Genomic DNA, 17,117 nt, shown 5'->3' on the forward strand with positions numbered 1-17,117 from the left:
GGCGATTTCTCGCTCTCAAAGTCCTAGTGGGGCAGCGGCAAAGGTAGGTGTAGCAAGGGTGCATCGGAAAGGGCTGACAAATACAAAAGTGTCGCACCGTACTTCACGCGTCGCGCGCACTACGATTATGGAGTACGCTTGCTGGCTCATCATTCAATATGCGTAGGTTCGCAGATCTTCGCGACATCTGAAAGTGACGGCAGTGACATCATCTCAGCATCGCGAACGCACGCGAGCGAAGCAGCGGCAGGGCGCAAAAGCGCCGAAAATAAGCTATGCAGAAATCGATACTGTACTGTCACCATGAGCCACAGTTTCGCAGAACACACTATGAGGCCTTCAGCTGCAAATTTTTGCCACTATGCTTCTAGTAAACTCTGTTTCGGAGTACTATAAATTCACCGCTTCTTTAAATTGTAAATACTTCCGATTACTAATCAGCTCTACGTCTTGCCTTCCCGTCGGCACAGAATGCCACCAGTCAATCGTCATCGCAGCAAGCAATATATTTTTGACTCGTAAGTGTACATAAGTAGATGAGATTCGCATTTCGTTGTATTGATATTAGAGGGATTGAACAGATGCTCGGCATGCGCTCGTTGTTTGCTTGGATGGCATGGCTTGTGTGGGACGTTTATAATTAGAGGCGCTTGTTGTGCACCACAGTCGAGTGCGAGGCACGGCTGTAGGCGTAAAAAAAAATCTCAGGCTAAAAAAATACCCTCTTTGTTCTCTCGCCGAAATTTGTGTTTCTGGATTGCATGCGGTCGTATATCGCTATGAAAACATGGATGCGGCGCATCATTTTTGAATGGGCGCTGGAGGCGGGCGTTCGCGTTCGCTTGCTTCGGGCGGTTGTGGTTGCCTTGTGCGGTGCCACGGGATGGGTCGCTGTGGTCAGTTCATGTGGTCAGTCATTAGCGACCTAAATTAAAATCGACGTTTAAGATCGCGCTTGCGCGGTGTTATTAATATGCGCCCGATGTCACTTGCGGTTCGGGGCATTGTTTAGTTTCGTTTTTGGTGTACGCTTGTTTTCGGCATTAGCACTTTGCCTCAAAAAGCAGTCATGCTGAACGGAGGCGCAGGTGCGAATGTCCATTTTGCGCCCGCGTTGGACCGTGCCTATCGATAGCGAGCAGGAAAGAGCGTTTGCTGTAGTTTCGTGGCGGCGTTCGTTCCTTCTCGTGCGCGATGTTCTAACGTGCGTTACGCTTCGTGAAATGCGGATTTCTTCTCCAATTCGTGTCATATCTGCGAATGGCATGCCGAAAAATAAGCCCTAAGCGTACTTTTCTCGTGTGAAATTTGACTGCGCGAAGCTGCTCCCGTCGATCCGTGGTTTAAGCGTTGCCGTCCAGTTTCGGTCAGGTAAGTGTTGCGGTGGCCAGCTAAGCGATGTGTTTTAGCATTCCTTACGACTTGCGCTCTTCGGTAGAATGAACTTCCGAACACATGCCCTTCCAACAAAATTGTTATCAATTTCGCTCGCTCGGAAGTGTGCGTGCACGTCGTTGTGGTTACATTAGGCTGAATATTTAGAAGCGTTAGCATTTGCTTGGTTGCATTGAAGCGCTTGACATTTCCGATTTATATATTTTTTTTCTTTCTTTACGCGCAGAGACTACCCGTGGGCTGCACGCAGCGCAGCCGGGATGACCCTGCAATACGTTTGTCCCCTATGCCCGTACGAGACGCGGGCACGGGGCATCCTCTACCGACATTTGCTCATACACACCGGTGTCAAGCCGTACTGCTGCGAGAACTGCGGCCGCCGATATGCCCTGCCTGAAACACTGCTCGAGCACATGGCGGCTCACCGCAGGGAGCCGCCGTACAAGTGCGGCCGATGCACGATGGCACTTGACCACTTCTCCGAGTACCTGAGGCACCAGGTGTACCACATGCTCAAGAGCATCCACCGCTGTTCATTCTGCGGCGAGGGTTTCGTCTGGAAGCAGGCCCTCAAGCACCACTGCAAAACTCACAAGGAAGGCAAGCACCTTTTCCACATGTTCTTCCGGAAGACCGCGGGAAGGCGGAGAACTCGGTACCAGGACGAGAATGACATGCCCCTGGACCTCAAAATGAAAGTACCTGTCCAGGCGGGCAAGGGCTCTCGGGACTTCCCCTTGGAAATGAAAGCCGGTAATGGATTGAGCAGGCTCGGCGAGCAGGACCGGTCGACTGGATACACTCAGCAGCCCTCTCTGCAGCCACACCCGTTTGGCAACCTCCTGTCACCAGGTGGTCCATCACTTCTTGACAGCTACTTCAAGTTCTACATGTATCCGCATCTAGGTGCACCACTACCTTACCAGAATGGTGCAAACCTGCTGTCGTCCGTGTTGCGTGCCTCACCCAACGGTCACGAGGATGAGGATGTGCTGATGGAGGCTGGCCTCTACATCTGCCGAGTTTGCGGCTGGCAGTTCACCAAGGTGAGCCACCTAACGGCCCACATGTACATCCACACTGGTCGCAGGCTTCACAACTGTGACATCTGCGGCAAGAACTTCACACGCAAGGGCTCTTTGAAGCTGCACCGGCTGCAGCACCACGAGGCGAAACCGCACCAGTGTGACATCTGCCACAAAACCTTCTTGCAGGCTCGTTACCTCCGTGCCCACCTGCTAGTCCACCGCCGGCAAGAGGCCACCTCAAGACCTCCGGAGCCAGAACCCGTGCCCAAGCGCCTGGATGTGCCCGTGGTTTCACCAGTGTTCCAGGCTTCCTTCCAGAGCATGCTTCACGCTCCGGATATGGGGCCGGCGGAACCGGAGGCTGCTGAGTCTCCCGAATCGTCCGGCAATGCTCCATCGTCTGCTCACCGGTGCCCGATTTGCCAGAAGGGCTTCTCGCAGCCATACAAGCTGCGGCGCCATTTGGTGATTCATGCCAGTCCCCGCATCCACCAGTGCAACATCTGCCAGAAGGTGCTGCCCTCGGTGACGGAGCTGCGCAGCCACAAGAAATCGCATGGCCGCACCAGGCAGCACTGCTGCGAGTACTGCAAAAAGGATTTCTCGTGCTCGTCCACACTGCGGCGCCACGTGCGCATCCACACAGGTGAGAAGCCCTACCAGTGTGAGGTGTGCCTCAAGCGCTTCTCAGACCTGTCCAACAAGAACTGCCACATGCGCACGCACACGGGTGAGAAACCTCATCGCTGCCAGGTGTGTGGTATGCGGTTCTCCCTCAAAAATGCCCTCAGCTGCCACATGCGAAACCACATGGTCTGAATCGGGCCACTTGTGACGAGGGCAAGGGCTTGTCACACGCAACGAGCATCACATTCTACTCGAGGCCAGTAACAGTGCAGTAACGCTGTCCGCTGTAAGTGCCTTCACTCAGAGCAGCTTGCAAGGCCTGTTTGATGATGTACTATGCTTTTTCTTTTGCTTGCTGGTCAGGGCATCATAGAAAAAAAAAATCCTGAAAACACTCATTCACTTGGCTAGCAAAGTACATCTGGTGTATTCTTTGGTAGCAGGGTTGGGGTCAGTAAGGGAGGCACCTTTTTATGAATTGTTGCAGACCGTGGATCAATGCCTCAGTTGCCGCCTTCTCTTTCTGCTGTCCTTAGAAATAGACACATCTCAGTTCAGCTTCTGAGAAACACTTGTGGCTCCTCCACAGCCCGCAATGGTCTAACCTAGATGCAAATATGCAGTAGGGTGTGCTTGGTGTTCTCTGAAGCTGCATTGCGGTGCAAAATTGTAAATATTACTAGACTTGCTCTGGGAATAGTCTTGGTAGGACCGGAATATGCAAGTTCTTGAGCCAAGATTCATAACCTATATAAATTATATATTGCGCTTGGTGTGCACACAACAATAACAGCCACAATATACTAATCTAACAGGCTACTTGGTAACAAATTGTTTCTTTCAAGCAGCATTAGGTATCATGATAATTCTGACCACATTGGCATCATTAATGTTTTTCAAAATCTATGGGCTGCTGAGCACGAGGTTGCGGGATCGAATCTCGGCCACGGTGGCCGCATTTCGATGGGGCAAAATGCGAAAACACCTGTGTACTTAAGATTTAGGTGCACGTTAAAGAACCCCAGGTGGTTCGAATTTTCGGAGTCCCCCACTACGGCGTGCCTCATAATCAGATCGTGGTTTGGCACGTAAAACCTCATAGTTTTTGTTTTCTAAAATCTAAATACATTAACAGTTTTGTGCTCTTTCACCATCAGAATGCAGCTGCTATGGCTGGGAATTAAACCAGTGGCAAAATGTCATAGCCATTAAGCCTGTGTTGCAACGCTGTATTTTTTTTAGTGTTAATGTTCCTCTACAAACTGTGTCAAAAGATCCATTGACATACGTGTGCAATCAATTTGTGGTAGTTCAAACTGAAATAATTCAAAGTTCCTGATAATTAAAACTTATTTGAACACTTAGTCAGACCTTCTTCATCTTCAATGCAGTTCGATACAGCTTTATTTGAAGAAGGCATTTTATTCGTTCAAATATTTTGGACAACTGCAAAAGAATATGGGGACCCAAAAAGATTGTGATGAGAGTGCGTTCATAAGGTGTGAATAGTCAGTGTGCCAGCAGTTGATATTCAGGCTGTTGGGCTTACAGGAACTACTGCAAAATTGCACTACGCCCTGGATCGTGTTAGTGGCCCTGATGTTCTGGATGAGGCATTCAGTGAGATTTTCTCTAATCACTCCTTTTTTCATAAAGTATTCGTAAGTTCTGTGTCGGCCTGATTTCAAGTAGCGGTGATCCAGTGGCTATGGCATTCTGCATGAATTGGTCCTGGGTTCAACTCCTGGCCACAGCGGCCGCATTCAGATGGTAGCGGAATGCAAGAGCACTTGTGTACTGCGCTTTGGGAGCACATTAAAGAACCCCCGGGGGTCCAAACAAATCCAGAGCCCTCCACTACCAACTGCGAAGTTTTGGGACGTTAAACTCTATGATGATGATGATAATTAATCCTTTCCATAACTCATTAAGAGTTGTGCAGAAGAAGGCATAAAATTGATTTGCACCGACATGCCTATTTGTATAAAAACATTTAGTCCTGCTTGCTTTTCATTCAACTTGAATAATTCAGTCATCAGGCAATTCAGACAAGAATCTATGGTTCCTTGGGAGCTTTAATATATGCAGGTTGGCTACATTTGTTTTGTAATTATAACGAATAGATTTGTGGCACACTAAGTATAAACTGGCTCTGTAACACCATCAGACATGTTCCTATTGATTATAAAGCATTTTATTTTCAATATGGGTTGGTCTAAAGTCCATAACTGTAACTACGAGACAAAAGCCACCGGCACATCCTTACACACACGCAATGGTTATGCTGTTTTCGAAGCACGAAGAGGCCAAATGGCACAAGTTGAGCTAGTATGTATGCTTTGGTGATAGCGAAATGGCATGAAAAGTGCATGCTCCTAGGAAAACATCTTTGCATCCTATGTCTCAAGGTGCACATGTTTTCTTTTTGAGATCCTTCGTTGTCCTGAGGACATCTTTGAGCATGCGGCGTCATTAGAGAGTTTTAGCTTGTCAGTATACATATTTTTATTTACAGAATACTGGTGGTGCAGGTGAAAGCAGCAGTGCTGATGGTGACAGTTTGGGATGATGTGTTCAAACAAAACACATTACGAATGTTTTCATGTTGGAAAATGTGCAGCCAGTATACGTGTATGAAGATTTGTTACCACCAATGCCTTTGTACTAATGGCATCTTCAGATTATTGTTTTCAAGCACTCTAAAGCACTCCTAAAGGTCGAAAAGGGGTGCTCTGGCTACATTTGGATGGTCCTTTCCAATTGCTCAACTCCAAATTTAAGTGCCGAGAAGCGCTCCCATCATCGCCGTCAAAGCAACCAAGAAATTCGGTCTGTTTCCAGTCACTTGACCCCACCCATACCCGTGGTTGCACCTGCGAAGGGGGACACTCGCTCCATTCACGGCAACGATTATCATCCACGTATGACCCGCTGCGGTGGCTTACTGACTGTGGTGTTGCGCTGCTAAGCACGAGGTCGTGGGATCAAATCCTGGCAAAAATGCCTGTGTCCCCGTGCATTGGGGGCACATTAAAAGTCCCCTGGTGGTCCAAATTAATCTGCAGTCCCCCACTATGGCGTGCTTCATAATCAGATCGTAATTTTGGCACGTAAAACCCCCAAATTCATTCATTCATTCATCCACGTAGGCTGCCATTACCGCACTGTTTCACATCTAAACGCAGCCTACGGCGACGCTAGCTGGCCACGTCCCCCTTAGCTTTCGCTTCCTTTCCTCTCACTGCTCCAAAAAGCAGTTGTTCACTTGGCACAAAATATCTACCACTTGGACGCAGACTGCCTCCAGAATCGATCTGCTCAGATTTGGGGGACCACAGCGACCATCTAAAGATGCCATTAGTTGTAATAGTTTCGCATGCCCTAGTGAAACTTTACAAAACCAGATGCTGCCACAGTCGCAGCTGTACCCACCTGCATCCCCAGTGTTGTGTAGTAAGCGGTGATATGTACACAGACAAGTTAGAACAATATGCTAACAAAACTCTGTAGCAGTGGAAAGTGTTGATTGGGTAGAGGACATTTGCAGCTGCACTGTGTGAAAGCGCTTCCAGTGAGGTGTGCTGGGCTTCCATGAGCATTGGTCTGGAAAAGAACAAAGGTGCACGAAGCAATGGTTGATGCATGTGTTGTGTCACATGCCCGCATGTGCACATGTTAATGCTCTATTTGAGTGCTACAGCCTCAATATTCGTTTTTCATGTACCTGAAGAAGGTTGCAAGACATACAGCTATTTTCTCTCACTTTTCTAATACCTCCCCCTCCCCTTTGTTTCTTGTTCTTTCCTTTTTCACCCCATTGAGGTTTTGTCTGCTCTGATATCAGTTCGGATTTATTGTTTTAGGCTGACAATAGTCGTCCAGCCGCTTTTAGAGCCCGAGTGACTTATGTGAGGAGGTAATGCATGTTGAAGGAGCACTGAAGTGGCCTAGTTGGTGCGTACTAAAGAGGGAATGAACAGCACAGAAGATAGAACAAAGTTTCGGATGGCCAGTGCAGTATTGTGTCTGCTGTCCTACGTTTCATCATATTTTCTGTGTGATTTGCTTCTTCTTTAAAGCACATAGCTTTACACCCCACATAGCTTTTACAGTCAGAGTTCAATGACTCATCAACAGTATCACTCTCAGTTTCTTTCTTCAAAAATTGCTCAAATGGGTCTCGGCTAACGTCTAAAAAGTGTTGCATGATTTGAAAAGCGTTGCATTTGCGGTTCAATGTGCGATCACTTCGCACTCGCTTTAGTTTGTTGTGCTGCTATTGAAATGACTACAGCTGAAAGTGCTAATTTTTTAGTATAAGCACTATGTTCACTTTGTTGTGTTACAGTAATGCGTGCATGTGCTAGCTGTAGCCAGCTGTCATGTGGGCGCAACCTTGTACAATTTTGTCTGAACCAGTCTCGGTTTAGGAATGAATTGGCACATCTTATATGTTTAGTTTCTGTGCCCATGTAGGCACAAATGCCGTCTTTACGTTATGAGTAAGCTTGCTGGATCAATGCAATCTTAAACCACTGTTGCTCTAGCATTAGCTATGGTCGTTGAACACAGTCTCCACTGAACTTGTTGAGATTTATCGATGCTAGTAGGAAGCTACTGCACCTGTACGACATGAGCTATGGGCTGCACAGGCTGATGATTGGCGCCATGCACCAGCAGTTATACTTTGGTGAGTCAAATTGGGTTTTGACTATCGAAATTGTGACAGTGTGTGGCAGCAATTTATGCCACGAAGTGAACTGTGCAGTTCACTTTTATTAAATTCAGCACTTGTTTAGTTGACATAAGTCAAATGCATTTTTATTTGACCATGCCTCAAAAGTCCCAGAAGACTTCTACACTTCCTTTAATTTAAAGGGACAGTAAAGGGGAACACCCAGTCAAACTGGATTGGCAAATATACTTCTGGAATACCAGGAACGTCGGTCTCGCCGTGAGCGGTGTCTCTTTAAAGAAAAGATGCAAAATTAAAAAATAGGCTCGGGATATTCCCTGGCTAGTTTCTCACAATGTCATCAGATTTGGACAGTGTGTACTTGAAGTTAATTAATAGTTTATAGACAAACAAAGATTCCATTGCATTCTAAAGGAACCAGTAACTCAATTTAGTGAGTTTTATCATTTCGGTACAAAGATTAAAGGCTCTTCACATAAAACTCTGACACTGAAAGGACTCGTGTTGGTAAGTTCAGGTCTTCCTAGCTCATCTGTTGCCGTTTTCAGGTCCACCTTAAATGAGTAAGTGCAGATACTATGCATCCACCTGAAGGCTTCGTGTTTGTGCAGTGTGGTATAGTGACATCACCTAGCATGCACTCGGTTGCACCTTCTTCCATATTTCTTTTGAGTGTATGTGATTACATCACACACACAGGCCTTGGCTGCGAGTGGTGCTAGGTAAAAAATCCCTGAGTTAAGCTTGTACATATACACGAATACTCAAGAAAGTCGATGGAAGGATGGCACTGCGGTAGCTAATTTGTAAAGCACTGCACACATAATCCGGATTATATGGGTTTGGCTCCCACCTGCTGCACGTTATCTTTTCATCCACTTTCATCTCCCTTTTTCGTATTGTTTCTACATTTAAATCAGACGTAGAAATTAATTTCCCCTGTTCTTTCTCAGGCTTCACTACCTGTTTCTTTGTATGGTTGTGCTTAGACATGACGCACGAGAGGCTTCAGTCAAGATTACACTAACCAGTGCAAACACGAAGTGAAACTCGTTATCGCAAGTAAAAATTTTCATGATTGGACATATGACACGCAAAGGGCTTATGCGAAAAACTGAAACCTTTCCTTCCTTTTTCTCTACTAATAACCAGATGCCAAGCAAACTCGAATAGGGTTTTCGAGAAAGAATTCACCAGCATAAACGTACTTAGTGTTGCTCTTTACTGTCCCTTTAAACATTAGATGATTTGAAGGTTTTGTTGGAGTCGAATGAACCGGAGTCAGCTGCGTGATTGTAATCCGAGTGCTTTGTCATGGTGAAACCATCTTCATCGGTCTGTGATTCGACACTACTTGCTTTATACAGGTGTTTTCTAACTCTGTGGCACTGTAATGTAAAAATACTGAAGCATTCAGCTAATGGGGTAGTCGCCATGATGATCATTGCAGAGCTCCAAGCAATCAGCGTTGTTATTTTCTTTGTGCCTCTGGGCTACCAATGATAAGACCGGTTTGCGAAAGCAAATCCAAAGGGTCTAAACGTCAAGCGAGCAGTGAGGCTGTTGCCGCTGTTATAGTCTTACAGACTTAATTGTGAAGTTTGTAGAGGTGCAGCTTTATTCTCGTAATCAAATGGTAATTTCGTTGTCCGTGTCCATACCTTTGTATTTGGACATTAAAGGCTGGTCAAGATGTGCATCCATTAATGACCTTGTTATGTGGTATAGTTTTGAGTTGTGACTTTTTTGTTTGTATGCCGGTGAAGGCGACTGCTCATATTGAACATTTTCTTTTTCATAACTGTTACGGTATTCGTAATGTGGAGTTGATAAAGCTTGGCTGGCTTAATTGTCTTTCTCTTTGTTGGAGGGAGTATGCGTAGGCCGTCGAATTAATCTTTAATGGTGTTGGTTGACCTTTGTCTAGCTGCGCTTTATAAAGTGGCACATGCATAAAGATTTGTGATTGTGCGATTTGAGATTGTGCCATGCAAAAGGGATTTTTGCATAACCCCCTTTTTTTTTGTGAGGTTGTGCACAGGTGCATGTTAAAGATACTTATCAAGCAATGCTTCAACCTGCAATTATCATAAGCTTACATGGAAACAGGGTTTCTCACTGTGTTTGATCTCTTCATTTTGTGTAATGTGCAGAGTGTGTACTTCTCTAAAGGCAAGTGTTCCATGGCTTGCAGATTGCAGCATGCCTGTTTGAAAGGCGAGTTGTGGTGCATTTATTTTGGCTTGTATTTGAGGGCACGCTTTTGTTTGTCATGGGTGTCCTGCCTCCTTGTAGCCTCTAAAGCTGCGACACTGAACCATGAATGTGTCAGGGACTCGTTGACTTTTGAGAGTGTTAGCATATCCTAGATGGTAAAGTGAAGCAGAAATTCTTAAAGGGGCTTTCCAAATCTCTGAGAGTCACCGAAATAGGCTCACATGATCGCATTCATTCAACACAGAAGTTTAATAATTGCTGTTGTTTTACATCCCAAATCTATAGTTTGTCTGTGTGTGGTGTCACAGAAGACAGCTGTGGAATTTGTGACCACCTGCAGTTCTCTTAATCCACGCCTAAATCTAAGTTCTACTCAAACATTTTTTTGCATTCCGCCCCCCTTTGGAATGCAGCCACAGGCACTGGGAGTCCAACACATGACTTTGTTCTCGGAGGCAGAACAGCATAGCTACTGAGACACTATGGCGAGTAGAGAAATTTCAATGCGTACAAAGAAAGTTGCTTTCAATTTGAATTTGAGAGACCCTCCCTCACCCATTTTATTCTCCTACTGACATGTACCGACATAGTCAGTACCAGATGAACATGCTCGCAGAGCAGGCAAGTCTTGCCGTTCGCATGCCATTGTTGCCTGTTTATTGTTGCCCATTTCCATGAGTGCTGACAGCTGTTGCCGTGGTTATAACAGTTAGGTAGAGTAAATCTAAATAAAATACAAGTGACACTGGACATTCTTTTTTTTTGACAGCTTGAAGGAAATGACTGCTGACGAAAGGGAACTGGCAGTTGCTCAATAAGTGTAAAAAGACGGCTAAAATCCCACAGGAGATGTCCATAATCTCTCCGTAGTTCCGGAATGCATGTTTCCTTCTTTAATCTGTTTTAGTGTATCTGTCTGAGCAATATGGTGGAACAGTAAAATTTACAACAATATGTCACCACCAGCATACATACGAGATCTGTCTGAAAAGCATCCAAGATCCTTTACTTTAGGGAAAACTACAGAGTGCAGGTTGGTAACATTCAGCATTGTGGAAGGAGGGTCTGTGATGTATATAGCCTGCAGGTGGCATGGGCATCACTACTGTCTGGTGTTGTGCTGTACTGTCATCTGGTTTTCTTCCAATTATAAGTGGTCAAAAATGACAGTGAATTGTACAAAGACTATGTGCAAAGTTCTGTACAAAGTTTGGTGATACTCAATAAGAAGTGATTCGCAACATGCAAACACCCCTTGGCAACAATGATAGGGGCATAAAACAGATGAAAATGGGGTACACCTGCATCAAGGATAGCCACACGTCTGTGGAGAGAGCCACACTGTGGGTGGTCATCAGCAAGTCGTAATGATGCATTTGTTGATGGACTGCGAACCTTGATAATGAGAGAATGTCAGTTAACTGTGAGAGAGAAATTGCCCACCTGCAGATACCAACAAAGATGCTGTGAATTTCATTTCAAGTATGATTTTTGTATGCAGCGCGTAGCTGCAAAGGTTGTGCCCTAGATTTTGCGAGTAGAGCTCAAAGACCTGGCAACCAGAAGAGAATAACGCCCCTGTTCGTGCTGGTTGTATGATTGTCATTTTGGGCACAGCACAGAATTTCAGTGGTTCTTCAGTCTCCCTATTCAGAGGTGGCCCCATACAACTTCTGGCTGCTCCTAAAAATCAAAAAGGAATGCATTTTTGCACCGGTGAGATGGGTGCAGAATGCAAGAACACTCATGTAGCATGCTTTGGCTGCATATTATAGAAAACGAGAAAGTGAAAATCAATCGGGACCCATCCATTATGATGCCCCTCTTGACCGAAAAGTTTATGGAACCCGGGATTTGCAGTTTTGGGATGTCAAACTTCAAGGTCGTCTTTTTCTTTACAGTTGTCAGAACGAAAACTCGGATCCCTGGGGTGCAGCCAGTCACAAAAGTTTATGGGACCCGTGATTCGCAAAGAGGCTCAATTTCCGAAAAGCCTTGTCACATAGCCGTGAATTCGAAGTTTCAATCTGTAGTAGTTTTTTCAACCTATACTGCGATTAAAAAAATTAGAACAGTCATACCACAGCAGAGCCGCAATTCACATCCGTTAAGCATCTCGTGTCCTGTAAACTTTTGTTGCCAAGTATCATTTGCAGGAAATTCTGACCAGTAGCTTCGTCTTCCTGGCCAAAAGAAGTTGCCCGCTAGTACAGCATGACTGTCTACCCTGCTTAGTCCTCGCTTTTACTTCTTATTTTTTATTATTTAATCATAGAGGCACTGGCACTGTGATGGTCTTTATGCTTGTAAATTGACCTTCATCTGGTAGTATACACTGACCTCAATTGTTTTGCCTGTCACTGCATGTTATAAGACTGGGTGATACTCATGGCACGGAATCTTACGCTCCAGTGCTGGCAGCGTCATGCTCCGACAAATTACTCATTTCTTGGGAAATACACTATGCAGCCGTAAGGCAAGGAAAAAAAAAAAACATTGTATCCAGCTACCTGTGCCCCCGTCTCCTTTGCGGGCCTGGCTTGTGTAAAAATACTGTTTCACATTATCTTGGAGGTGTACACAGTGTAAATAGATAAACTGCAGAGAATCCAGCGATGAGCTGCATTTAAAAACTGTTGTGTGTCCAGTGATGGCGCCGAAGTCTTCTGCTACCTCAGCTGATCATTGTCGTCTTTTCATAGTGAGCAGCTTGAATGGCTGTAGTAGAAGCAAGTTACTATCTCTCTCCCTCTTGACCCAAGGTGTCTGTCGCTTTAATTTGTTTGGATTTCTTATTGATATGCTGGTTTTTCTGTGCATGTGTGTTGTGTGTGTTGCATTGTTGGTACCCTTGGCCAACTGAATGGTATGACGCTTCGTAAGGCATTGTATTGAACTAGTGATGAAGGGCATTGCTTCATTTGGGTATTATATTGCGAAAACTGCTTTTCGTTTGTTTGTCACGCTGTTCTCTGTCTGTGTACAGCTGTCAGTCCTGCGTGGCTGTCTATTGCCGAAGTTCATTTTGGTTGTGTCGGACGATAGCTTTGTGACGGTCTTTGGCAATGCGGTGAATTTTCTCGTTGCCTTTACGCCTGTTCATTGTTCGCAGTCGTGAAACATTTATCATAAGTCATCTCCGCTTATCACGAACTGTTGAACAGAACCGGTGAAGGTCGTGTACTCACACTAGATAGATTTATTCTGTGAAACACCCTTCACAAGACAGCTGAGACATTGATACGAGCTACGTTGAAAGGCACACTGTGAATTTGCTGCTTAATTCTTTCAGTTTGGTAATGGCGTATTTGGCTTTGCGCCTGTTGTGTAGCAGTTACGACTGCGAGGCACATCCTGTGCTTATTACTGGAGCAAGTATGTCGTGAAACTGACCATGAAGTAGTGGTCGTACTAAAGCTGCTTCCCTTCTTTTCAGGCTTTTAAATGCTTAGCAACCAGATTTCCTCGATTTGTGAAGAAAATGTATTATTTGCTCGACAAGTTCTGTGCAAACGCTATACTCTGTCTGGCCAATTGCATGCAGTGCATTGAAGCCTACAGCTCATGTCAGCCAATCGCTGATGACATGAGCGGCTGTACATTTTAGAGAAGGGAGGAGGGCTCACCCATTTTGCTCTACTGATTGTTCCATGAAGGTACAATTCAGTCGGCATTGCACGGGGAGCGATGACACCTTTTTTCCGGCTCTCTTCTTTGGTTGGCTGCTGTGACCCGTAGCTTTCCCTTCACTGCTAAGAATTAGTGAGATGGAGCATATAAGTTGCATTTGACACTTGCAGTTTGAACCTTAAACAACACAATTTGGAGGTTATACTAAACAAGGAAGAGTGTCTTCCCTGTCACCAGCAGCACTGCTGGTCGTTGTGCGATTGTATACACATTTGTTTTCTGCCGTCACCATGCACACTTTGGCTCTTGATGGTCGTACGAGTAATTTACGTATTTGTTCAATTGACTGAAAGGCAAATGCTGAAGTTATCTTGCTTCCAAGCACTGTATTGCTTTGACCGGACTCATCACTTCCTCTGTTTTGCTGGTATTACTTAGGAAAAAGTTATACTTTACCTTTGGAGAGTGTGTGGATATGTTCATGCAATGCTTGTCCAAGGCTGAACAGTTCAGCAACATTGTCACAGCTGCTGCTGGTTCTGTGTAAATAATCCGTGTTCCTTGGAAGTTGGGGAAATGTCTAGCTACCTCAGGTCATTGACCAGCCACTACTGAAAACGTCCATATGTCGGGCCAGTATCCACTTGCCGGCATTTAAAGTCCTCAGAATTATTGTGCTGCACATTTTTTGGTGTTTAGCACTTTGATATGTAGTGTCTGTTTATTGCTTACAATATTTTGAAAAAGGTGTTCTTTTTTGGCAATACTTCAGTCTCACCTAATAGGTAAACTCTGTAGTCCAAGCTTTTTTTCTGCATAGTATGCAAACATTGGCTCAGATGCTGACATTCTGAAACAAAAGAACAAGCAAGCAAGCAAGCAAGATATTTGAATTAAAATTGTGAGAACTGCAGAACTAAAGATGTGTGTAAACATGTAGGGTACCAGAAAACTCACAAACATGTTTTTAACTAGCATTATCTGATATGACATATTGCAAAAAATGGCAGTTCATGGACTGCTCTTCAATGAGTAGTTTCTTGTTGGAATGCTTAATCATCAGCTGACAGAAAACATTTAAAAGATCTTGCATCTTCTGTTGGTATTCCTACGCACATGCTCATAGAAAAAGTTGTTTCTGGTGCCGCAGTCTCACAGGTGCTTTTTGTGAAGCCTGCTTATTGAGACACCAGCTTCTTGCAATTTTCTCTTGTGATCTCTCATTTACATGTTTATGCTTTTGGGGGCATATGCAACACTGGTGTTGTTCATTTACATGGTTACTTTTGCATTGTTTGGCATTTGTTGTGAGGAATTGTGGTGTGACATATCATTGAGCAGGAGCTTTTTATTATTTTTTGTTTTGTTTCACTGTTTACTTGGCAAGCAAACAAGCATGGCACTATAGAGCTGTTTTGAAGTGTCTCAACATTTTACATGATTGGGCAGCTCTTACACCTGTTTTACCGTGCAACATTTATCCTTGCTTTCACTTGCTAGAGTCGTTCAGAGTACTCTATGGATTGTCCTTGTGAATGCAGATTGTTTTAGAAAGAATGCAACTAAATGTACCGGTTTAGAATATGCTCAGTGTAACATAGTGTCACCTTGAAAATAAAGCATCAAAGTAAACATGAATGTGTCTCTGTGTACAGCCTGTCTTTCTATTAGCAGGTTATAGTACCCTGGGCTAATATATAATGTAAGCACACTGTTCTCTAGATTCTGTTTTTTTTTTTTTTTTTAATCTGCCACTCACAACTGGCCTGGTGATAATGTAGGTGCAGTGCCCCTTGGACTACTGACATGTCAGAAAGGAATTGGGATAGAATATTTACATTACCTTGGCCCTGCTCCCATTGTCTGCAGTAAGAGTTGTCGCAGTGGTGATAATGGCAAGCCTCCGTATGTTCATCCGAACCTGCGGTATGTGCTTTCTCTCCTTTGCTCCATCTTGCTTCTTTTACAGTGACGTAAAACTTGGCTTCCTGGTGACCTTGCACATGTACATAAAAGGTCTGACATCTTAGCAATGCCAGGCGTGGTGCAGGATATTGGGCATCTCGATTACTACCAAGAGCGGATACAGAGTACAAATTCCTTCCCACTTCGTACTTCTGCATACAGAGAATGAAGGCCATGTACTGGTGTTGCAGAGACCTAATGCTTAAGTCATGTTCGTGTAAATACAATTAGTTGCATATGTTGTACTAAAGACTAAATGAAGACTGTTGCTGGTCACCTCTTGCATTGACCATGGTGCCGACATGAGCAGTGCTTCGTTGAAATTACAGGCAAAGCGACCAGTTGAACTGGAGTGTTGGGCCATTCTCAGCTTCTATCAACTAGACTTTTGTTTCTTTGTTTTTGACTGGTTAATGATTACAAATTTGAATAGGGCAATGTCCTTGTAGCTTTCAAGTGGGCACTTTGGCTTTGATGCCACTAGGCGACAGACCGAAACAGCCATGTCAACTTAAGTCAACAAGAATGGGCATGATGCCTGGTGGAAAGAGCTATAATAAATACAGTCTTCAAAAGTGCCATGGGGCACGATGAACACCATAAAAGAATGACTGCACTATAGCTGAATTTTCTGAAGCTGAACTGGCAGTGCATTGCTTCTGCAATCTTGTACCTCGCTGCCCTGTTACTAGGAGTTCAGTATATCAGCATGAGAGCCATATTGAAAAAGGCATGGTGCCCTGGCGACATTTCGCTTTAGAAGTGTACTGCATAGTGAGCGGCAGGCAAAGAAAAAAAAAAAGAATCTGAGGACAACTAAGCACTTCTTATACGAGTTGTGAATGCGAAAGCATTAATGTCCAATTGAATGTAATTGAGCAGTCCTTTGAGTTATGAACTCCTCGCGGGCAAGCGAGTACGTTGAGACGCTTGGAGCGTTTTGATTTGGCTTTACCGAGGCGCCGTTTGAAGGCAGGCGAGAGCTTGCGTGGACAAGGAATGCGAGGATAACAGGCTTCCGGCAGCAAGGGTGACGTGGCCGCGGCAATGCCCCGTCCCCTCGCGCAACACCTGGCGCGCTACTGCGGCAGCAGGTGTTCCCTTTCGGACGCTCTGCTCCGTTGATGCACGCTCGTGACATGGCGTCACAGCCAATCTGAATTTAGGTGCCGTTTTGCTGCTACAGACGCCGGCGTTTTCGCTCAGTGAGCCATTTGACGCTTTCGCATCAAAAATGAGCAGGAAGCCTGTGAGATTTGGCTGAGTTGACGGCATCGTCCAGTAACGGGGTGTTGTGTCCCCTGGCGATAGGGTTGTGTTGCAGAATGCGTATCATTGGCACACACGCCAGTGGCGTTTAGGGTTGTAGCAGCTAGTGCAGCAACATCAAACCGGTCTTGCGAAAGAACGGTTATCCGGTTCGAATTTCAAAAACGGATAACCGCAGTGATTGATTATTCGGTTGGTTAAGCCGGATAGTTGTTCTTCTGTACTTGTGCCGAAATTACTTATCGTTCTCTCTTTTATTCTTATATTTGGAGTTATTTTTGCAACCGCTC

General features: G+C 45.0%; 2 protein-coding genes and 1 long non-coding RNA gene across 4 annotated transcripts in view; 2 read left to right on the forward strand and 1 right to left on the reverse strand.

Moving 5' to 3' along the window:
* The window catches only part of LOC125947790 (uncharacterized), a 54,592-nt gene extending 39,355 nt beyond the window's left edge, over positions 1-15,237 (forward strand). Inside the window, exon 2 of the long non-coding RNA XR_007468483.1 lies at positions 4,550-15,237. This is a non-coding gene — a long non-coding RNA (uncharacterized LOC125947790). The remainder of the gene's footprint in view (positions 1-4,549) is intronic.
* Positions 1-17,117, reverse strand: part of LOC119461488 (procathepsin L) — a 392,372-nt gene that overhangs the window by 150,691 nt on the left and 224,564 nt on the right. The gene's annotated exons all lie outside the window — the stretch shown is intronic.
* Positions 1,187-3,950, forward strand: LOC119461492 (zinc finger protein 729). Of its 2 annotated transcripts, XM_049673122.1 has the most exons (3): positions 1,187-1,371; positions 1,622-2,441; positions 2,610-3,950. In XM_049673122.1, the coding sequence occupies exons 2-3, from the start codon at positions 1,656-1,658 to the stop codon at positions 3,240-3,242; spliced, it is 1,419 nt and encodes a 472-aa protein (XP_049529079.1). In that variant the 5' UTR covers positions 1,187-1,371; positions 1,622-1,655; the 3' UTR covers positions 3,243-3,950. The 2 variants fall into 2 exon arrangements, with proteins under 2 accessions (XP_049529079.1, XP_049529078.1); XM_049673121.1 differs by having other exon boundaries at positions 1,622-3,950.

Source organism: Dermacentor silvarum, chromosome 8, assembly GCF_013339745.2.
Source record: "Dermacentor silvarum isolate Dsil-2018 chromosome 8, BIME_Dsil_1.4, whole genome shotgun sequence".
Taxonomy (NCBI): domain Eukaryota; kingdom Metazoa; phylum Arthropoda; class Arachnida; order Ixodida; family Ixodidae; genus Dermacentor; species Dermacentor silvarum.